Source organism: Hyperolius riggenbachi, chromosome 1, assembly GCF_040937935.1.
Source record: "Hyperolius riggenbachi isolate aHypRig1 chromosome 1, aHypRig1.pri, whole genome shotgun sequence".
NCBI classification, from domain to species: Eukaryota; Metazoa; Chordata; class Amphibia; order Anura; family Hyperoliidae; genus Hyperolius; species Hyperolius riggenbachi.
Window position 1 is genome coordinate 121,541,154 of NC_090646.1, and position 23,455 is coordinate 121,564,608.

Sequence of the window (23,455 nt, forward strand, 5' to 3'; positions counted from 1 at the left end):
AATTATCTGAAGACTCATCGGTAATTTACAAAGTGGTGTGTATGTACTCCATCACTAACAACGTGTTGCTCTCAACTCTGTCTTCCATAGTTAATCATTCTTTTTGAACAATACCCATATGTCGTATGTATGGGGCTTTAGACAAACTGCCAATTATGCTAGCTGGCAAGGTGTAGCCAAGCTTTGGTGCTCAGCAATAAACAAAACACAGGTGAGGGCACAGATCCACTCAAACTGATTTCTTTGTGGCTGCGATAATCTAAATCACAGGACTAAACTACACATTTTTCTTTTCTTTTGCAGCACGTAAGTAAAAATCCGTCAAATATCCACTATTTTAAAAGTGTATTTCACCCTCTTCTTAGACTTGTCCTTCTTTGCAAAGTCTGTGAACTCAATGGTCTGGCCTGTATGACCGTTGTGTCAATTTTGACTATTGTCATCGTGCACATTTCCGCAGTAAAGTAGTGAATTTGGGCACAAGTACTTAGCTAAGTGACTTGGTCCTGTATGGGACCACATTAATATTGCCTGTTTGGTATACAGTCCTAATGCGCAGATGTGCCTGCTAAGAATAGAGGTGGGATTTATTCCAGCTCACAAAAAGCCAGTGCCGATGGAAGGAACTTCAGTATAGTTGATCGAAAGTCAATCGACTAGTGACCCACACACTACAAGCGATTCCTATGCGATGCAACGTCCCTAATCGATCTGACCAATGTTGTGTCTCCATGCTCTGAACGCAAAAAAATAGATCGACTGACATGTGACCAGTAGCCGATTCCTGTGCGATCGGCCAATATCTTGCATCCTGCTCGATCGACTAAGATGGTCATTTCAACATGATATCAGCCACTTTTCATCGATTGGGAATTCTGAAACACACTGAATTCTCTCTTTATTAGATAACAAGATCGAATCGAATGGTCGATCGTACTGCAAAATCACTAGATGTGTGGGAACCTTTAAGCCCCATCTACACGATACGATTCTTTGTACGATTCAATTACGATTCTATTTACGATCCGATTAAATCCGACATGTCCGATTGGGATTCGATTCAATGCAATTCGATTTGCCATTGTTTTGCAATAGCAAATCGAATTGAATCGAATCAAATCCTGATCGGACATGTCGGATTTAATCGGATCGTAAATAGAATCGTAATTGAATCGTACAAAGAATCGTATCGTGTAGATGGGGCTTTAGGGTTTGCTTTGTCTAACAAAGGGAACCTGAAGTGAGGAAACTCATTTCAGGTGTGATATTTCCCTATGTAAAGGGAAGGCTCTGGATACCACAGAGCCTACCCCTGGTCCTCACTCCCTCCCATCCTTCCTACGCTATCCCTGGTTGAAGTTGTTTGACCTGCTAGGTTGAGTAGCTCTCCAGTACTCATTGGGCAGCCTCAGAAACTACTCAAGTCTTAATTTTACAAAATATGGAGAAACTACTCAAGTCCTCAAACTATTTCTGAAGACAGGCACCTCCGTACTGTGCACATGTGAGTCTGGGTGCAGGAAGTGAAATTATGGTTATGCTGAGAAAATAAGTTAGAATCTCACTGGGACGCAAACAGACAGACACCAAAATTATCAGAGCAGAAATGCAGCACCAGCGTACAATGTCTGAATAATGACATGACTGCCAAATATCACCTCATTTTTACAACTCAGCCGGACACTTATTACACTTCTATTTTAGTGAACAATGATGTTCTATTATGCTTCCTGCCAGGAGTACCCCAACTCTGGTAACTGCAGGATAAAGTCTATTTTGTCTAGTGGGTTCCTATGGGAAACATGATGCATATAATAAGGTCAGCATGAACTAGAACGATATGCTTACCTCAGATTTCAGAGGCTGCCTCACTGGTGTGGTAAACTCTTTTTTCGGAGAGATAACAACCTTGGCTTTAGGCGGCTCCTTCTTTGGGGAGACAACAACGACTTTAGGCTGTTCTTTCTTTGGAGATATGACTTTTGGTTTAGTAACAGGGCTGGATAGCTCGTGTTTTTTGTTGGCTTCATCCTTTTGCTTCATAAGGGCCAACTTGGAGCTGGTCTTTATCGGTGAAGTTCTATCAGAAGAAGATTTCTCTTTTTGTGAAAATGATGGTTCAGTTTGTTTTGTCTCCTCTTTAACTTTCTTGACTGCAGCATCATCTGTTCGGTTTACAGATTTGCCTAAAAAGCATTTAGAGGTTAACATATAAGAAAGCAATACTAATCTGGGGCACGATACAGTGTCAAAGGTGAAAGGCCTATTTTGCACTCGTTCCAATATACAACAGAGGAAACATGCCCTAGCAGACTTGTTACTGTTACTGAACTAAGTAGAAGCCGTAATTATTATAGATTAAAATTGGCACTGATCAGACACCGTAAAGAAATGGCATAATTTGTTAAAGGGCGCTACAGGCAAAGGTAAAGGTTTGTTACAGAAGAGTCTCTGCCATTATGTCTCTGGGGATGCATCTCTAGTACAATACCACCCAACTTTTTGAGATAAGAAAGAGGGTCCCTTAATGAGAACCCTAGGGCCAGATAGGATACAGAGGCATGTTCTCTGCCCCATGACATTCCTTTATGTCCCCACTCTCTGCGCCCCCCAACGGCACGCTATGGCCCCGAGATTAACGACATTATTTGTTGCTATCTCGGAGGTAAACATAGGGGAGAGGGATTCCCTGTTTAAAACGCCCGCCAGGGGCATTCCTGCAGGGTTTCCAGAGCTGCAATTGGGCAGCTCTCTCTCCCTGGCCATGCCCCCTGCCGCTCCCCCGACTCCCTGCACGCTGGGTGAGAAAATCAATCTCTCATTCCTGTGTTGTGACCCAGAGGTCATGAAAGTGAAAGTGGGCCAGTGCGGACCAAAGGAGCGGCAGTTTTTGCGGCTACCTGATCTGCTCATCCCCCCGGATCAGGTAGCCTACTATGTATGAGCCCACCTCAGGCTATCTTTAAGCCACACACCTAATCACACCCCCGTCACACCCCTAATCACGCATACCATAAAGATTTCACAAGAAAAATGGGTTTTATAATACTAACTACACTGGTCCTTTCTATCCTGGTTCATTTTCCTTCATATTAACATTTAAAAATAAGAAATATATCCATTTAAAGTGACACTGAAGCGAAAAAAAAAATATGATATAATGAATTGGTTGTGTACTATGAATAATTACTAGAAGATTAGCAGCAAAGAAAATATTCTCATATTTTTATTTTCAGGTATATAGTGTGTTTTCTAACATTGCATCATTCTCTAATATGTGCAGATTACACAACACTCTGCATTCAAAATGATTATTTCAGAACAGTCTGTGAACTAATGACCTCTCCTCTGGCAGATAAAAAGAAAACTGTTCACTTACAGTTGAGATAATAAAAATCAGAAGACAGCCCTCTCCACGACTTTGAAAGTCGTAGAGATTAATTGCTTTTTTGCATAGAGATAATAACTGGAGTTTCTTAACTCTTCCTCTACTGGAAACAATTACACTGATGTATCTGATCTTAATGTTTTATTTCTTAGCTGTGCTACACATACAAATCATAATATCATAATTTTTTTTCCGCTTCAGTGTCTCTTTAAAGGATAGGAATAAAGTTTAGAGTATATTAAACATTTTTCAGTAGATAAAATACATATAGACATATATCTGTACATCAGTCCTGAATGAGGGACAAAGGGTTCCCAAAGAGGGACTGTCCCTCCAAAAGAGGGGCAGTTGGGAGCTATGCACACACTTCTCTCAGGACACAGCTTTAGTTACCCAACACATTATAGCAAATATCTAGGCAAAACCCAAAGCCTGTCAGGGGCAGACTAGGTATGATCACCCGGCAGTCTGCACAGTGGTAGGCACCTTGAGGACATTGTTTCATGCTGCTGACACCCTCTAGTTCCTGGGTAGAGAGTAAGCTGCAGTCAGGGCCGGATTTCTGGCAAGGCCACATAGGCCATGGCCTAGGGCACCAGAAATTTAGGGGCGGCTCAGTGAGGGGCAGTAAAGCTGTTTTATGCAGCCATCCCTATCTACAAAGACCGCTTTATCCTTTGAACTCTCTGTCCTGTACTTGTGTCATCCCTGCAAGACCTGAAAGCTCTATCCTGCAGGTACACATCACCCTAACTCTCATGGCGACACAATGGTTCCATCATTAATGAGATGGCAAACATCACATAAAAGTTCTTAAGGAAAACATAACTAATAATCTATACACGTATTACTAAAATAGTTATTGTCTGTGACATCCAATGATGCAAAGCAAGTAGAATTCTTATTGGGGCACACAGAGATAACCATACAGACGGTATAGTTGGCCTTGGGCGGTAAAAAGTACAAATCCGGCCCTGGCTGCAGTTCAGTTTCACACAGCTGTTCATTCACTATAAATGCAGAGTGAGGTAATGACTGAAAATCATAAATTGATTTTTATACACAAGACAGCAGCTAGAAACTTGGCAGGGCATGAACATAACAGACCTTCCCGCATTAAAACTTCCAGAGGGGAGGAAACTTCACTATTCACTTCACTTGCTGCTTTTTTCATGGAGAACCGCTTTAAAAACTGTAGTGCTGGTGTTCGGGGTATAGAATTCAGAAAACACCAGAATACTCTGGAACACCACAATTCAGCACAATTTCAGTAACGAAACGAAAGCATGACAGAGTCAGAGGGAGTTCATTACTTGCACTTTACATGACACCCAACACTTTTTCCTCCCAGCTTTGAAAGTAGGAAGCATTGGAGTCAGGTGAAACGTGCAATAAACTCCCTCTGACCCTGCCACGCTTGTTGGATACTAAAATGGTGTTGAAGTGTGGCGTTCCAGAGTATTCTGTTATTCCAATTTCCAAATTCCGAACTTGAACATCTATATTAACAAAACAAAAAAAAAGAGCAAATTTTCCATAGCCTGATCATTTGCGATCATATGGGATGCTAATCTAAAGTTGCAGGTTTTAATCTTAATGAAAGAGTGTCACCGCAGGCGAAATTTAACTCCAAATGTTCATATGATGCAAAGAGAAACCATAACAATATTATATTAATAAGAAGTGGGAATTCGTACCTGCCTAGAGAACGGTCTGGCCTCACTGGGCTGATCATCTTGCCAGGTGCTGGTCTGGACTAGCTTGCCTAGTGATTGAGCCCTATTTTCACCTGGCACTTGTGCTTATATTGGCACTGCTAGGCTGGTGGCATCTGCGGTTTCTTTTATTGCCACTGGCAGGCCTGGCATCACTAAGCTTGTGCTGGTGTAGCACTACCTGCAGTTGCAGACTGCTTGGGGCCGGTCAGATAACAAGCAGGTAAAAAAAGCAGGGAAGAGTTAACACTTCACTTCTGTATCCATTACACAACGCACAATGACCTTGCAGATCTGAGGCAGCCCTCTTGAGGAAAAAGCTCTTGTGTAAAGCCTGCCATTTCTTGCCACTCCACTGGAATACTTCATATGCTGTCAAACTAGATGCGTGCAAACAGCACAGGGAGTAAACCACATTCTGTTAACCGTAGTGTAGTTAATGGCTTGAGCAGGAATACGTTTTAACATTCAAAACAGCAGTGTCGCTATTACTGCTATGCTTTACATTCTATATAATAAAATCCCTGAGTCGCTGCGTCCTCTACTGCTACCTGCCTCCAAGTTATTTTGTTTGTTCTGCGCATGCGTGTAGACCGGCAGAAGCTGGCTGGTAGCTTTGGACCGCTGTGCAGTGTGAGGTCACTCAATAGCCGGAAGTGGAGAGACATGCTGAGCTCTGGTGGCTCCATAGAACAGGGGCAGCAAAGGCAACTCCTGTGAGGGAGTTTCTGCGTCAGCTGTGCCTTAGTAGGTTCAAGCACCCATTAATGTAGCAGTCATAATGTCTAATTGAGCTTTAATTTACAGTTACTCAGAGGACACAATAAGTAAATAGGCAGCATGGTGGCTGAAAGGTAACACTGCCGCCTGGCATTTATTAAAGGGAGCCTGAAGTGAGAAGTATATGGAGCCTGACATATGCATTTCCTTTTAAACAATACCAGTTGTCCGGCGCTCCTGCTGATCTATTTGGCTGCAGAAGTGTCTGAATACCACCTGATCTTCTGCATGTTTGTTCAGGGTACATGGCTACAAGTATTAGATCAGAGGATCAGGAGGACTGCCAGGCAATTGGTCTGGTTGAAAAGGAAATAAATATGGCAGCCTCTAGATCTTACTCATTTCAGGTGCCCTTTACGTTCTGGGCTTCACACCCATCAGATATGTCTCTGCTTGGAACTCCACTTGCTTGTGTGGGTTTTCTCCAGATACTCTGGTTTCTACCAATATCTCAAACACATACCGGTACAAGATAAAGCAAGTGGCTGAATTGGTGCAACGATCTGCAGAAAATGCATCAGCCCTATCCATGCATGACAATATTAATAACTCATGGCGCACTGACCTAATAACTATGGAAGTTAGTAAAGCGCTGCTTAACAACAACAACAAGTGTCAGTTAGCACAGCTGACAAGGCATACTGAAAGAAACATCCATGGAGAGTATATAAACTGTGCCAATATAGAGCTGCGTGTAAAAAACGCCATCTGCCTAGCATGTTATGAGGATCCTCCGCCTCTACAGTAGAATCCAGTTACAGTAAACTCTGATATAGCAATCCTCTGGATATGGTAAACTCAATCCTCAGGTCCCAGCAAACTGCGCCTGAATAAATATACAATGTTTGACCAATTCTGCTATAGTAAACTAATTTTCATGCTCAGAGTTTAATATAAAGGGATTCCACTGTACTACTTTCAGGTCGCCTCCCAAACCCCCCCCCCCCCCAAAAAAAAAAAGTGTATGCACATCAGCTTTTCCTTTAAAAAAAAAAAAAAAAAAATCAAAGCCACGCGCAGTGCTGTATCTACCTAGGAGACATTTGAGAAAAATTATACTGTATATTTTTCTTCTCAAGCTAATAACGCAGCAAGGGCAGCCCCTACTTGCTTACAGACAACACACCCACTATCGCTATAGAGATCAACTGAGCACTGGACCCAGGCCCGGATTTCTGGGAAGGCCAGAAAGGCCATGGCCTAGGTGGATAAAATTAGATAATATAAGAAGGGTGGCACTTGGAGAGAGAAGAGGTCATATGTCAAAGTAAATCATCTCTTCTGGTCCCAGAAGCGCAGCCAGCCAGCACCCTGCTCCGCACTAATAGATGAATTCCAGAGTTCCCCAATCCCTGCTTCTCTCTCTCACATTTCCTGGTTTGTTATGAAAACCAGCATGTGCTGTCACCTGATGATCCATTTCTCTGTATGATGGACATACAAGTTATGTGAGAAGTACCAGGGATGTACATTACAAAGCAGATAGAACTAAGTTCCGCTGAGTTTTAATGCAGGCATTCACAAACATCAGTAAGCTCTGCTAGTTTCTTCACCTTTTTTAGAGCTGTGACACTGACCCCAGCAGTTGTTAATTACCTTATCTAACCCGAATTTATGATGGTTTCTCTTTTTTTTCCCCTAGCTAGCAGTGATCTCTTCTCTGCTTCAGTTAACTCTTTCCAGACTCATGTTTTGTCCTTCAGCTCCTACCATTTATGAGAACTGCAGGAATAAAAAATATTGTTTGCTTCCCTTTCATCAACTGTCACCTGAGCAGTTACTACCTCTATGCCAGTGTGTATGGTTTGGCATCCTTCTCCTTTCCTGTAGCAGTAGAGCATTGTACCATCTTAGACATCAGCGAAAGCAGAAAGTTTTGAATCAGGATGATACCAATCATTGGCTTAAAAGACTAAAGAGTAAGCTTTCTGCTAATAAGCCTTCTTCAGACTTTGTTCTCGTATACTGTCAATATGTTAGAGCACACCACCATATGTACATTAAACATTCAAAAGAGATGCGTAGATTTTTCAGAAAATATAAATAAATGTCATTCAGATGCTTTAAAGTGGAGCTGAACTCTTGCACAGGACAAGAGGAAGCATAGTGAAATGCACCCTGTATGTATTTAGAGAGCCTGTCTAATTCCCCCTCATCTGTGTATAATCACAAGTTGTAATTTGAGCTCTACCTTGTGTCACCTGACTTCCACAACATCTAAGCTCATTTGAAAGCACAGGATGTTAACAATATGTCTGCTTCCATGAAAGCAGGAAGTAGACACACTGCAGATTTATTGCAGGATTTGTATCAGCTGTATTAAAGAAATGTTTTTCTTTAAAGGTTATGTTGTTGCATCTTTTAGAGTAGAGAGGAAGTTCTGAGTTCAGGTCCACTCTAATGACAACAGAACATCCAAAGTGGGTCTTGACAGAATGTTTGCTGCTTACCTATTCTCTGTTTTGGATGGGCTTCTCTCCATTGCACTGCCCTGCCAGCTGTTTGTGGCTCCGACTGCAGCCAGTCGCAGAGAGGACAAAGAAGCAGCGCATGCTCTGTCCACTCGCGCTCCCTGTAATTTCCCTCTCCTGCCCAGATGTGCACAGCAACCAACGCCAGTATAGTGTTATGCATTCTTGACAAGTACCGGTCATACATCAGCGTCATTTCTCAAGTATGCATGCCCAGAACACTATTGGCTGCTGTGCACATTCAGGCAGGAGCGCAAATTACAGGAATTATTTGTTGAATGGGGGGCAGGGCAGCACAACTGAAATGAGCCCATTCAAACCAGTGATCGCTAGTCAGAGTGTTGGACAGAATTTTTTTTAGTGGCGGCGGGGTTGGTGACAGCAGGCCTAGGGCACTGGAAAGTACAAATCCGGCCCTGACTGGACCAGCTGAACCTTGTTGTCCTATCCTGCTGAAAATTGTCAGTGTCTGCAATGATAATGGCGGCTTAGGCCCGGTTCACATGGACGATTGCCAGTCGGAAAACAACAGCCTCATCATCTAAGCGCTCCCATTTAAATGAACGTACAGCGCCGGGTGCCATAGTTTCCCGCTGTTTCCCCAAGCGCCATGTTTTAATCCCTATTTTTGTCTGTTTGAGGCGACCCTGGAAGCAATAAGGTGCCTCCAGGATCCTTTACAGCTGTGCCTCTGTGTCCCCCAGCAGAGGTGGGAAACGCTAATTACCGCATAAAGCTGTTAAAGGGTCACTTGTAGTAAAGCATTTGACCGAGACTTCGCGGTACGCTAGAGTGAAGCGGCCCTTATTTCAGTAATGTATTCATTTTGAGAAGTGTCCGTTACCTGGAGAAGAGCGTTTTTCATTCTTCGCGGGGCTTATTTTAGCAGCTGACGGACTCCACTTCTTGGGACTGTCTTTCTCTGCCTAGATCAATAAGACAAACTATTCAATAAAGTCTATGCATAGCTACACAGTTTCCATAGCTGGTCAACAGGGAAAGCATTCCAAACAGCAGCATCAATATTCATACAGGTCGCTCTGAAAACAGGTCAGTGGTCACATCTGTTCTCATAGGTAATCCGGGGTGAGTAAATGTTTAAGACAACTCAGACAAAATCAGATATACATTTTTTAAATTCCTGTAAGTGTGTTTAATCAGTAATATCTAGCAGGACAATAGATAGCCAAGCAACCTGGAATTACAGTAGGTCTTCAAACACGTTAGGCCACAGCCGTGCTGCAAATAGCACAAGCACAAAAAATGCATTAAAATGTTACAAACATGCATCACCTAAGTAATGACAAGATTTCCCTTTCATGAAGCCTTCAATCACTACAATTATTGTAAACTTCAGTTGTAACAGGTATGACCACCTTAACTGATGGGAAATTATCTGCAGTCTAGTTTTCTTTGTTCACTCTTGCTTACTGCTTCTGCTCACACACAAAGCAGCCTGTCACAGTTCTTAAAGAGAATGTCCGAGGAAAGGAAAAACAAAATCAACTTACCTGGGGCTTCCTCCAGCCCCTTGTAGCCGTCCTGTGCCCTCGCCGTAGCTGTAGCTCTGGTGCCTCCCGGTCCCCTCCGGTGTAGATGCCGACCTCGCCAGGTCGGCATCTACTGTACCTGTGCGGGAGCCGCTCGGTGTTACGCTGCCGTCATTTGGAGTGTTCTGAGCAGGCTCAGAACTACTGCGCAGTACACACCAGATGTCAGCGCAACTGCGAATGGCTCTCACGCAGGTGCAGTGGATGCTGCCATGGCGAGGTAGGCATCTACACCGGAGGGGGCCGGGAGCAACTGGAGGTGCGGTGAGGGCACAGGATGGCTGCAAGGGGCTGGAGGAAGCCCCAGGTAAGTTTATTTATTTTTTTACATTTCCTAGGATGTTTCCGTTAAAAACACGCAGAGGAAGAGACTTGTGCAGACATAAGGAAAGTACACACATAAAATGAACTACTGCTGCCCGCAAGGATTAAGACTTGATGCCTTGGATGACAGTTTAAGGCCAATTGCTGTAAAAGACATGTCACTAGCTTGTTCTGTTAATTTGTAGGGGTGAGGTGGGACAACAGCACAGAGCACAACGGAATGACTTCCAAGAAGCACGATAAAGAAAAGAAACAATGCGCACAAGATCTTTTGGCAAAGCATTAGGGCAGCTGTACATAAAAACGGGCTGGGCTGTCTATAGAGTTTACATGTGTACACATCAATCTTTAGAGCTAAACCTCTGTTCTCGGTGTGTGCTTTTACCTGTGACAGGATAATCTGTATGTGAACAGAAGCATCAGGTTAGATAGAGAAAGCTATGCTGTAGGTCATGAAGCATCATCCAACAGAGTAAAGGAATCCTCATAAACTCGCATTATAACCTAACCCAAGTTCTATCAGAACTAGAGACTAGATGAACGCGAAAATAATCAGAACAAAGAAGCTTTTTTTTCCAGATAACACATAGCAATTGTACTGTTACTATTGCTGATGGTGTAGGCTATGTTTTGTAATTAGTGCAATACCTGTTACCCAAGTATTGTGAGTGTTGCTAGGGTAACGCCCACTGCAGCGCCAGTTGACAACCAGCTCTGGGAAGGGTAATGCATAAGTCTCTCTGCTATAGTCAATACGTTTTTGACTTTGGAAATTTGACCATTAAAAAGCAAAAAAATAAAACATTCTCAACTTTTGACTGGGTGTAGAAAATGAAACCAGTATAGGAAATATAGCAAAGTTGAAAACAATACCTTGATCTTGGGTACATCCTCATCTATCATTGCCAACGTCCTGGCAAACTCTTCATCTTCATGTAGCTGCCGCTCCAGCTGTGGTGAGACAAAGAACACCAAAAACAGAAGAAATAAGCTGAATGGCAACTAATAATGTTAATTATTATGTAAACAATTCCAGTTTCCTGGCAACCCTGTTGATCTTCCGGTATAAGTAATGTGTCAAAACCCTAGAACAAGCATATGGCTAATCCAGTAAAACCTGAGTCAGCTGAGTAACAGTACCTGATCTGCTGCATGCTTGTTCAGGGTCTATGGCTAAAAGTATTAGAGAGACAGGATCAGAAGAACTGCCAGGCAACTGGTATTGTTTAAAAGGAAATAAATAATGCAGCCTTCATATCCCTCTCATCTCAGGTTCTCTTTAAACAGCCGGTAGCAAGAAAAACGGGCGCCAGCTGAGGGTGGACGAAAAAGGGCGCCGCCATAGACTCTAATGCAATTATCGTTAATACGGCAAAAAAAAGCAAAAAGGGCGCAGCGATAAATATTGTTAAGAACACTACAGTTTTTGAAGTAGGTTATTTTAGAAGTTTGCAACGTTATAGTTTTTGTCATATTTCGTTTGTATGTACAGATTTTATGTTATCAAAGATATCTTTTCCATGTGTAAAAGGGCGTTTCTGCAGAGGGAGTGGTTAGGGTTAGGCACCACCAGGGAGAGTGGTTAGGGTTAGGCACCAGCCGGGTGGCGGTTAGTTTTAGGCAACACCAGGGGGGGGGGGGGGGAAGGTTAGGCACCACTAGGGTAGTGGTTAGGGTTAGACACCACCGGGGGGGGGGGGGGGTTGTTAGTGTTAAGCACCACCAGGGGAGTGGTTAGTTTTAGGCACCACCAGGGGAAGGTTCTGTGTGAGAGTAGGGTTAGGTTAACCTCCCTGGCGTTCTATTAAGATCGCCAGGGCGGCTGCGGGAGGGTTTTTTTTTTAATAAAAAAAAACATTATTACATGCAGCAAAGTTGGCTGCATGAAAGCCCACTAGAGGGCGCTCCTAATGCGTACTTCTGATCGCCTCCGGCGATCAGAAGTAACAAGGAAGGCCGCAATAAGCAGCCTTCCTTGTTTCGCTTTCCTCGTCGCCATGGCGACGAGCGGAGTGACGTCATGGACGTCCTGACGTCTGCCGCCTCCGATCCAGCCCTTAGCGCTGGCCGGAACTGTTTGTTCCGGCTGCGCTGGGCTCGAGCGGCTGGGGGGGCCCTCTTTCGCCGCTGCACGTGGCGTATCGCCGCGCTGCGGCAGCGATCAGGTAGCACACGCGGCTGGCAAAGTGCCGGCAGCGTGTGCACCTTTTTATTTGAAACAAATCGGCTCAGCAGGGCCTGAGCGGCACCCTCCGGCGGTAATGGACGAGCTGAGCTTGTCCAGACCGCAAAGGAGGTTAAGCTGTATTGTTGAATTCCGTAACGATTTTTAATGTTCATATCTTTTCGTTATTTCCCGTGTTTTTACAGAGGTATTTTATCGTTAACCAAGTTTGAAGACGATGTTTATCTTTATCAGATTTCGTTATCCAGTTGGGCCCTTTTTTCATGCATGCAAACAGTCCATTGCCAGGCAGCACAGATCCATTATTTGCCAGCTGCAACCAGTCAGAATCATAGTCTAAAGGAGAGCAACTGACAAACAAGAACAGAGCTTTTGACTATTAAGCAGATTACATTAAAAAAAAAATATTTGGCAAAGATTTAGCCTTTATCCGGCTGATACACAATGTGTTAGCTGGGGGCAGGTTGTGTTATCATTGAAAAGGCAAAGTCCCATCAAGATGTGAATGTCTTGGCTCAGATTCATCCTGTTATCTCTCTGAAGAAACACTCATCGCAAACGTGGTTATTTTTTATTAAGACGTGTTGTGAGTTACAAATCACACCTCATCAAAGAGCATTGCCAGGAGGTGTGTGCTTCCTAACGGCATCATGATACCCATTAGGGTTGCTCAATAACAACAGAACAGCCAGAACCCTGAGAGGAAATTGGAAGAATAAACGAAAGCACTCTTTACAGAACAAGTCAATCAATAGTACTCTTATTTCTGTGACATTTGTTTTCTAATTCTGGGAAACCGCATCCTTACACGTCAGCGGAAAGGTTTAAGGTAAAACTGAAGCGAGGTGAAAAAAAAGTCTGACCCTTACCTATGGAGAGGGAAGGCTCTGGATGCTATTGAACTTTCCATGCCCCCTTGTTCTAGCACTGTCACCCCATGAGGGCTGGCACTTCCATAGAAGCAAAGGGGGCAATTGCCCCAGGGCTTGTGGGGCCTTTAAGTTGCCCCTCCTCCCCTCCAGCTATGGTGACTCAAGACAGCGGGGATGCTGTGCATTTACTCTGTATAGGAAAAGGAGTTGAATAATGGGACGCTCAAAAATGCTTTTTAGGGGGCATATGATGGACACCTAATGATATCCTGTGACAAGGGGAGAGGGGGATTGGATCGGGCCTGGCAGCTGGCTCAAGGGCCCTGGGGATGATCTAGTTGGAATATGGAGCATTCCTGGAGGCGGTATACCGTCGCTGGGGGGACAGTGGGGGAATGAGAACACTGAGACAGGACAAGAAAAGCTCAACAGGATCTACAGCCTTCCCTATCCACGAGTATCTACCTCTCTCCCCCCATTTATCACTACAGGCTTGTTTTGAAAAAAGGGAAAATCGGCTTTCAATATAATGGACTATTTCCAGTTCTGAGAGCTATGTACAATACATTTCGTCAGTTTTCTACAAGCGTCAGTATTCTATGCATTTAGTACTCCAGGCAATTCCCTCCAGGAACCCATAACTATGTGTGCTGTGGAGCAGTTTCCTCCATGACCTTTGCAGGGAAGCACTACGCGCAGTCTACATACTGAGCTCACTCACCTCTTCATCCTCTGCAAGCTGCAGCTGCCGGGCAATAAATTCATCGTCCATTGTAGACTCATCACTGCTTTTACGGGGCTAAAATAAAAATGTGTAAAGTTTAAAAAAAAGAAAAGCCAATCTCCTTCTTACAGAAAACTTAAAGGGACTCCGAGCAGTGCAGAAACTATGGAAAGATGCATATCATTTTAAAGCTCTCGTTCTCCTCTTTCCAATGATATATAAACTGCCGCCCTACGCCTTTTAGTTTTCGCTATTTTCACGATTGAAATTGTAGCGGCCGCGATTTCAATCGGAAAAATAGAGAAAACTAATAGTTACTTGTATTAGACAGGACGACACTTTCCCCAGTGTCAGCAGCTGCATTCTGCAGAATGGAGCTGCTGACTTTAGGAAAAAGTCGCCCTGTGTAATACAATATAACTATGGAAAGATGGATATCATTTTAAAGCTCTCTTTCTCCTCTTTCTGGCGACACCTAAATCGTCGCCCTACGCCTTTTAGTTTTCGCTATTTTCACGATTGAAATTGTAGAGGCCGCGATTTCAATCGGAAAAATAGAGAAAACTAATAGTTACTTGTATTAGACAGGACGACACTTTCCCCAGTGTCAGCAGCTGCATTCTGCAGAATGGAGCTGCTGACTTTAGGAAAAAGTCGCCCTGTGTAATACAATATAACTATGGAAAGATGGATATCATTTTAAAGCTCTCTTTCTCCTCTTTCTGGCGACACCTAAATCATCGCCCTACGCCTTTTAGTTTTCTCTATTTTCGCGATTGAAATCGCGGTCGTGGCAATTTCAATTGCGAAAATAGCGAAAACTAAAGGCGTAGGGTGGCGGTTTATATATCATTGGAAAGAGGAGAAAGAGAGCTTTAAAATGATATGCATCTTTCCATAGTTTCTGCACTGCTCGGAGTCCCTTTAAAAAGTAAGGGTCATAGTAGTGAATAATGCTTCACATTTTGCTGATGAATAAAGGGCTAAGCAGTCAGTACCAAACAGCACATGCATTTAACTCTGTTCTCTTAGTCCCTTTATATACAATGCCATTTCTATCACCCTAGTTGCCCATACAGTAAATAGGTTATGTTTATATTATTAGGAAACAAAGGGAATTCGGGATTTCAAAAAACAGCTATAGTGAGAAGAATATGGAGGCTGCCATATTTATTTTTCCTTTTAAACAATACCAGTTGCCTGGCAGTTTTGCTGATCAATGTGGCTGCAGTAGAGTCTGAATAACACCAGAAACACCATGCAACTCAGATCTGACAATAATGTCAGAAACACCTGATCTGCTGCATGCTTGTTCAGGGTCTAGGGCTGAAAGTATAAAGCCTCATCTACACGGTACAATTTTCAATCACATAGATGGATCTATTAGATAGATCTAATAAGAAATTGCATTGTGTGTAGAATTCCAAATTGTTTCAGATCAATTTTGCGAAAGATTTTGCTTTGATAAGTCCCTAAAATCTATTGCAAAATCGAACACAATCCATTTGGACCGGTTGGAAATGATCTAAAGCCTCATCTACACGGTACAATTTTCAATCACATAGATGGATCTATTAGATAGATCTAATAAGAAATTGCATTGTGTGTAGAATTCCAAATTGTTTCAGATCAATTTTGCAATAGATTTTGCTTTGATAAGTACCCTAAATCTATTGCAAAATCTAACGCAATCCGATTGGACTGGTTGGAAATTATCTAAAAGATCTGTCTAATAGATCTGATCTGACCAAAATTAGTACCGTGTAGATGAGGCTTAATGGATCCGTCTAATATGTATGATCTGATGGAAAATTGTTCCGTGTAGATGAGGCTTTTTTTTGGTCGGCAGGATAGCCAGGCAACTGGTATTGCCTAAAAGGAAATAAATATGTCAGCCTTCATATCCCTCTCTCTTCAGTTGTCCTTTAAAGATATGTTCTCATTACTTGTATTTATTTCAAAATACTTAAGTATGACAGTGAAGTCATGATACCAGGTGAATACTATGTAGCTGGTGTAAGCTAAGGAGATCTTAGTTTATGAGACCACCGACTGACTCCTCATTTACATATAACAATCTTGTTGATTGAGGCTACTTACACACTAAGACGTTGCATTAGGTGCCACGTTAAGGTCGCATAACGTGCACTTAACGCAACGTATGGTGGTGCGGGAGAGGACGGTAGAGTGAGCCGCGTTAGGCGGCTCTATCCGCATAAAGTCTCCCAGGGTGGTGCTGATTGGCCGGCGGGACCACATGATGCGGAGCGAGACACTCCGCATCACGTGGTCCCGCCGGCCAATCAGCGGCCGCCAGTGCAGTGCATATTAAGTAGCCATGTGCGTGGCTACTGTAGCGGCATCTCTCCGCCTCCTCTCCGCCCCCACTGAGCATGTGCAAACAGTCCAACTTAGAACGCACAGCATGCTGCACTTTCACTACAACATGCAGCGTTACATGTAACGCAACGTGGGCAGTGTGAACAGCCCACTTGTGTTACATTGCTGTGCGTTGGGGGAGCGTTACAGGCTGCACTAACGTGCGCCTGTAACGTCCCTGTGTGGAAGCAGCCTGAAAGTATTTCATCGATGTCTAATGGTGCCCTTACATGGTACAATTTTTTTTCATCCAATCTTACCATTTTTTATGTAGTAGAAGGGTAAATTATATTACATAGAAATGGTAAGATTGGATAAAAAAAATTGTACCATGTATGGACTCCATAAGCTAGCTCTACATGTAAGTGTACATGTAGAGGGTGCAGACAGGAACAAAGAACATCCATCCAGCACTAGGCAATGTAACTGTGGGTACATGTAAGAGTGATGTGCAGGTACTCAGAGGAAGAATCCCCTCATTCTCCTGCAATCACACATTCTTCATGCACGATCTGAACCAGTTTTACGGGTGATGGACAACACCTCTGTGTTCAATGTGCACAACATTCTCAGTGGGTTCACGCAGCTCTGCCAGGAGTGCCTATGTAGAGTACCGTACTACTGTGTAACTTAATTTGTAGTAACCAACTCCAATTTTACAACATATCAAATTAATTGATTTCATGAGCAAAGGAATTTTGAGAATCATGAACAATAGTACAGGAGCTGACAATACATGTGTTAAACCGCTCAAACGCAATTTTTATGTACGATACTAAAATACATATTAAAATGATATATGAATGTCAGTTTGCATAATTGCTCAGTTGGATGTCGCAGTAGTGACTAGGGCAGGTCAATGAGATTCAAATAATTCTGAGCTGATGCAGGATTATGCAATTTTTCTAAGGAAACATATGCACCATACAAAATGGACCAATGATCTCCTGCAAAAAGTGAAATTTGATGACTATTTTCAACTTGCATACATTTGCATACAAAATTTGCATAAACCTGCATCAACTCAGAATTAGTTGAATCTGTTTGACCGTGCCTACTAATGACACCACTACTCCTCAGGCTTTATTCTTACAGCAGGGATGTTATTTATTATTTATATATAAAAGGTTCTTGTGTACACATCAAATATGGTCACAATCAGATAGGTATATCAGATTTTAAAAATACACAGTGACTACTTTATTGCAGCAGCACAAGTACCTTGTTTTTCAATTGATTTATTATTTCATTTTTGTGGATTAAAGTGTACCTGAGATGAGTGGATGCAAAACATTTACACTTACCTGGACCTTCCTCAAGCCCCCTTCAGGCCCGTGAGCTTCCTCGCTATGTCCCCAGGCCGCTCCAGGCGTTTGCTAGCTGTCCCGGAATGTCTGGTCAGTCGCTCTCTGCTGCACATGTGAAGCCGTCACCACTGCAGAAAGCTCGATGAAGGCGTGCAAAATGTTTTGCATCCACATCTCCGGTCTACTTTAAGCACTGCTATTACTATCTATTTACAAACACACACATATATACATATACACACACACACACACACACACACAAACATATACATACACAGTGTTCTCCCCAATTGTGGGGAGGTGTGTGTGTGTGTGTGTGTGTGTGTGTGTGTGTGTGTGTGTGTGTGTGTGTGTGTGTGTTTCCCCTAAAATAAGACAGTGACATTTTTCCTCTAAAAGATTTGCAATTGTGGGGAGGTGTGTGTTCTTGTGTGTTGTGTGTGTGTGTGTGTGTGTGTGTGTGTGTGTGTGTGTTTCCCCTAAAATAAGACAGTGACATTTTTCCTCTAAAAGATTTGCAATTGTGGGGAGGTGTGTGTTCTTGTGTGTGTGTGTGTGTTGTGTGTGTGTGTGGGGGGGGGGGGGGGGGCAGTGTGTGTGGGGGGGGCAGTGTGTGTGTGTGTATGTGCGTGTGCGTGTGTGTGTGTGGTGTGTGTGTGTGTGGGGGGGGGGGGGGGGCAGTGTGTGTGGGGGGGCAGTGTGTGTGTGTGTGTGTGTGTGTGTGTGTGTGTGTGTGTGTGTGTGTGTGTGTGTGTGTGTGTGTGTGTGTGTGTGTGTGTGTGTGTTCTCCCCGAAAATAAGACAGTGACATTTTTGCTCTAAAAGATGTGCTAGGGCTGATTTTCAGGGGACGTTATATATACACACACACGTTATTTATGATGACTTACAGCATGTGAGAAATAGAACCTTTTCTTTTTTAATTACAGTTTAAATGTATTAGGAGTCGAGTGTTGGTGCATTTTCTTTAGACTCCAGGACCCAAAATTGCTGACTCCACAGCTCTGGATCTATTTACCTCCTCCTTCTTTGTTTCCACAAGTTTCTTATTGGATCTTTTAACGCTGCCCATGCCAAAGAAGTCCTCCGAGGTGCACATCTTCCTCTCGGGGGTCTTAGGATTGGCTGGCGCTTGGCTTTTCTTGGCCACCACCTGAGGCTTTGCAGGGGGAGAAAACGCTGATGTCCCATTTTCCTTTGGTTTGTTGGTTTTTTTTAAAGATACAAAATCCAAATCCTCTTCATCTGGAATATGATCAATACAATTTTTAAGAAAGAAAATACAGAAGACAGAGTGAAAACTTGCAAACCTAAAAAAAAATTCCAGACTACTGCATAAAAAAAAAAAAAAAAATATTAAAAAATGTGAACTTGGTAGAAATCCCTGTTCTAAATATAAAAAGATCTAGAACTGGATAAAAAAAAAAAACACACCATTATATCAGTCAATAAGAGCTTTCCTAACATATGTAACATCACAATGCAGTGGCGTGGGGGCAACAGACAGCAAGAAGGATGTATTGGTTAGTAGCGCAAAATAGATTTACACATTTTTCCACCCATTCCATGGCCCTTGCTTCATAAGCACATAAGATTGTGAAGCACTTCAGAAAAGGTTCTCTTTACAGTTATGGCTAGTTCAGTGTTCTGTTGCATTGCAGAATAATTCTACATATCAACTCATTGCCCATACAGTTTCATGGACCTGTTCATGAGTCAGGCAAAAAATGATGCAGGAAATTTGGGCGCACCAGGCTCCACCATAGGCTGTGTGGTGACGTATGTGAATTAGGGCTATAGCGGGGCTCGATCAGTAATTTGGACGCAGTCAAGAGACGGAGCCCAAATTACGATAAAAAAACAGCATAATTCAGCTGCTAGCTAGCCGAATTATGTCTTATGGTGGCCTGGAGGGGGAATAGTAATTAACGCTGCCTGGACTTTTGAAGAGGGAGGGCGAGACATTTTTTGGCTTCTCCCTGCGCCCAAATATTTACATATACACCCTGTTCACAGTGCTGCATTGTAACTGAACTGGTCTCCATTACAGTTCACACTCATAATGCATGTGTTATGCAACTGCACTTTCCGTGTCCTCATGCCACCCCCTTCCTTAAACTTTACCTCCTTTGAGACACGTTATCCGCCTTTACCATCCCCTTCCAGCAGTCATTGCAGTCCTTTACCGCCCCCCATCCACCTCCACTACACAATTCCTGGACAACCTGGCCTCTTGGCTCCCACACATCCTCTCCTCTGACCTCCCCACCATCATACTTGGGGACTCCAACATTCCTATGGACAATCCTCAATCCCCCGCAGCCTCAACTACTCTCCCTCACTAGTTCCCTTAGCCTCACCCAACACTCCAATTCCCCAACCCACCACTCTGGCACACTCTCGACCTCATTTTCTCAAAATCCGCCACCCTCCCCAACCTGGACATCACACCCTTCCCCCTCTCAGACCATCACCTTCTCACTTTCTCCATCTCCCCATCAAGCTCCCCCCACCATCCACCACCCTCGGGTCATTGGCAGGGAGATCTGCGTAACCTAGAATCAACTGCAATAGCTAACCCCCTCCACTCCCTCAGATTCACCCTCCTCAACCTTACTTGCCCAAACCAAGCTGTGGCCCAATACAACCAGGCCCTTTCAGCAGCCCTAGACATTGCTGCACCCCCAGTCTTCCACCCATCCCCCAGCCCTGGCACAATGCACACACTCGCAACATCCAAAAACAGACACGCGCCTGTGAACACAAATGGAGGAAATCCCGCCTCAACTCCGACTTCTGGAGTACAAGGCCAACCTGCAGCTGTTCTATTCTGCATTAACTGATGCCAAACAAAAGTACTTTGCTGCCCTGATCGGATCCCAAGCCTCCAACCCTCAGCGCCTCTTCGCCACCTTCAACTCCCTCCACCACTCCTCCCACCACCTCCGCCCTCTCAGCCACTGAGCTGTCCACCCACTTTACCGACAAAAGAGCCAGCATTCAACGGGAAATCTCCTGCCTCCACTCCACCACTTCTTCTTCCTCTCCCCCACCCCACCCACCACTCACCGCCTTTACTCCTATCACAGAGGATGAAGTCAGGAGCCTCCTAGCCACTTCTCCTACCACCTCCAGCACCCTAGACCCTGTGCCACTAAGTCACTGTCAAAGGCACAATCATTCATCCAACCACACAAGCCTGCTGCCTGGGTGTCACCCTGGACTCAGCCCTCTCCTTCACCCCCCACATCCAAACCGTAGCTAGGGCCTGAAATTTCCATTTACGCAACATCTCCAAATTCCGGCCTTTCCTAACCCCAGACACTGCCAAACTCCTTGTCCATGCCCTTATCTCCCGCCTGGACTACTGCAACTCCCTCCTGTCAGGCCTTCCTCAAAATCGCATCGCCCCCCTCCAATCCATCATGAATGCAGCAGCCAGACTAATCTACTCCTCCCACCGCTCTGTCTCCACAACTCCCTTACGCAAATCCCTCCACTGGCTTCCAATTCGCTTCAGAATCAGCTTCAAGATCCTGTTTGGCTTACAAATCTACAAACAAGTCCTGTCCAACCTACATCTCTGACCTGGTCAACAGATACACACCTGGCCGCCCACTTCGCTCCTCCAACAACCTCCTCTCCTAACCACCCCACGCATCTCGCACTCCCAAGCACGACTACAAGACTTCACTAGAGCTGCCCCCATCCTGTGGAACTCTCTTCCACTGCCCATTAGGCTTGCCCTCACCTTCAAAAAAAAGCACTCAAAACTAATTTCTTCAAGGAGGCCAACCTCAACTCAACACTGCCCTAACCGTCTCTGCCAAGAACTTCTTGATGCACCCACTCCTTTTGTGTCTCCAACCCCTCCCTCTGAATTGTAAGCCTCTGGCAGGACCCTCTCCCCCTTGTGTATCATTCTTGACGGTGTGCACTTTACCCAGAATTTTGGAACTTGTATTTTTACCACTACCACTCCAGTGTATGATCTGGCATTGCATTACTATCTGCATTGTGTTGTGTATCTTATTGCTTGTTACCTGTATTGTTGTATCTATTGTCTATTACCTGTGTTGTGCTGTCACCGCTGTTATTGTCTGTAATCCTATTTATTGTACAGCGCTGCGTAATATGTTGGTGCTATATAAATCCAATAAATAATAATAATAATAACTGAGCACTGCGAACTTAGTCTCAACCATTTTAGGATTTCCCTTTCCATTACAACAGTGGCCCACCCACCCTGAAAGCCACGAAAAGGAAATTATGTTTAATTACTTGTTGAAGTAAAGTCTTCCTGTCTTTGGCTAACTTTAACTATATCACAGTGTTAGATACTACAGTTCCTAAACAAAGCCTTTGAAGACAATACAAATCTGAAATTGAACAAGGAAAATTCTGAAAGCGGTCATTTTAATGAGTGTGTAAAACAAGTATGAAGAATACGGCCAACGTTAAGCACAAGACAGGTGACGATCAGCACTAGGTTATTATTGGGAATTAGGGCCTATTTCCACTAGTTCTGTATCAGTTTTTCTGCATCCAGATTTCTGATGTGGCTATTCAGGGTCTGTTTTCACTACAAGCAAATTCTGGATGCAGAAAAACTGACTACAAATGAATGCCTATGGGCCTGTTTCCACTAAACGCTATTAGCAGATTTCTGCATCATGCATTGTTTTCCATACATTTAACATGATAGTGGAAACAGACCCATAGACATTCATTGGAGTCTGTTTTTCTGCATCCAGAATCTGATGCAGAAATCAGCAACATGCCATAGTTTCTCTGCATCAGATAAATCGCATTTAATGGATACAGGCCCATAGGCAATTATTGGGGGTCAGTATTTCTGCAGAATCTGCATGTAGTGGAAACAGGCCCATAGGGATGGGCAATCAGATATTTGGCCAGTCTTGGGGCACATTCTGTGCACCGGTATTTCCTCAGAAACTGTAAGGGCCTGTTTCCACTACAGGCAGATTGGATGCAGAAAAACTGACACCAATGGATGCCTATGGGAAAATCTGCATCAGAAAAATCACGTTTGTGGAAATAGGCCCATAGGCATTCATTGGAGTCAGTTTTTCTGCATCCATTCTGCCTGTAGTGGAAACAGACCATAAGGCACCGAGATAACTGCATCAAAAACGAGGGAAAAAACTGGGCGCAAACTACCCAATCAATTCATTAATTCTAACTGTATTACACCAATCCATCGTTACCCCAATGCATCATACTGATCACACACAGATAATATTTAATGGGCCTTATTTAGGAAGCACAGGCTTTGAGAAAGGAGAACTGTAGTGAGAGGAATGTGGAGGCTGAACTTTATTTCATTTTAAACAATACCAGCTGCCTGGCAGCCGCGCTGATCTATTTGGCTGCAGTAGTGTCTGAATCACACACCAGAAACGCAGCTAATCTTGTCAGATCTGACCACGTCAGAAATACCTGATCTGCTGAATGCTTGTTCAGGGTCTCTGGAACAAACAAAAAAAAAAAAAAGTATAAGAGGCACAGGATCAGCAGGACAGCCAGGCAACTGGTATTACTTAAAAGGAAATAAAAATGCCAGCCTCCATATCCCTCTCACTTCAGTTGTCCTTTAAGCTTTTCTGAAATATATTGAAATTGAACATGAAATTGGATTCTTCAAACAAAAAAACTTATTTGAAATTCACCTTTATGTGAGCAAGAAAGATTTCCCATGATGCATGCAAGCTTGCGATTTGTAATCCTTGTAAGTTGTAA

General features: G+C 43.7%; 1 protein-coding gene across 2 annotated transcripts in view; it reads right to left on the reverse strand.

Moving 5' to 3' along the window:
- The window catches only part of RFC1 (replication factor C subunit 1), an 85,332-nt gene that overhangs the window by 33,685 nt on the left and 28,192 nt on the right, over positions 1–23,455 (reverse strand). For both annotated transcript variants that reach the window (XM_068278461.1, XM_068278462.1), the window contains exons 5-9: positions 18,714–18,940; positions 14,007–14,084; positions 11,102–11,179; positions 9,199–9,280; positions 1,849–2,186 (exon numbers count right to left, since the gene is read on the reverse strand). In XM_068278461.1, the coding sequence (XP_068134562.1) occupies positions 1,849–2,186; positions 9,199–9,280; positions 11,102–11,179; positions 14,007–14,084; positions 18,714–18,940 (803 nt within the window). The remainder of the gene's footprint in view (positions 1–1,848; positions 2,187–9,198; positions 9,281–11,101; positions 11,180–14,006; positions 14,085–18,713; positions 18,941–23,455) is intronic.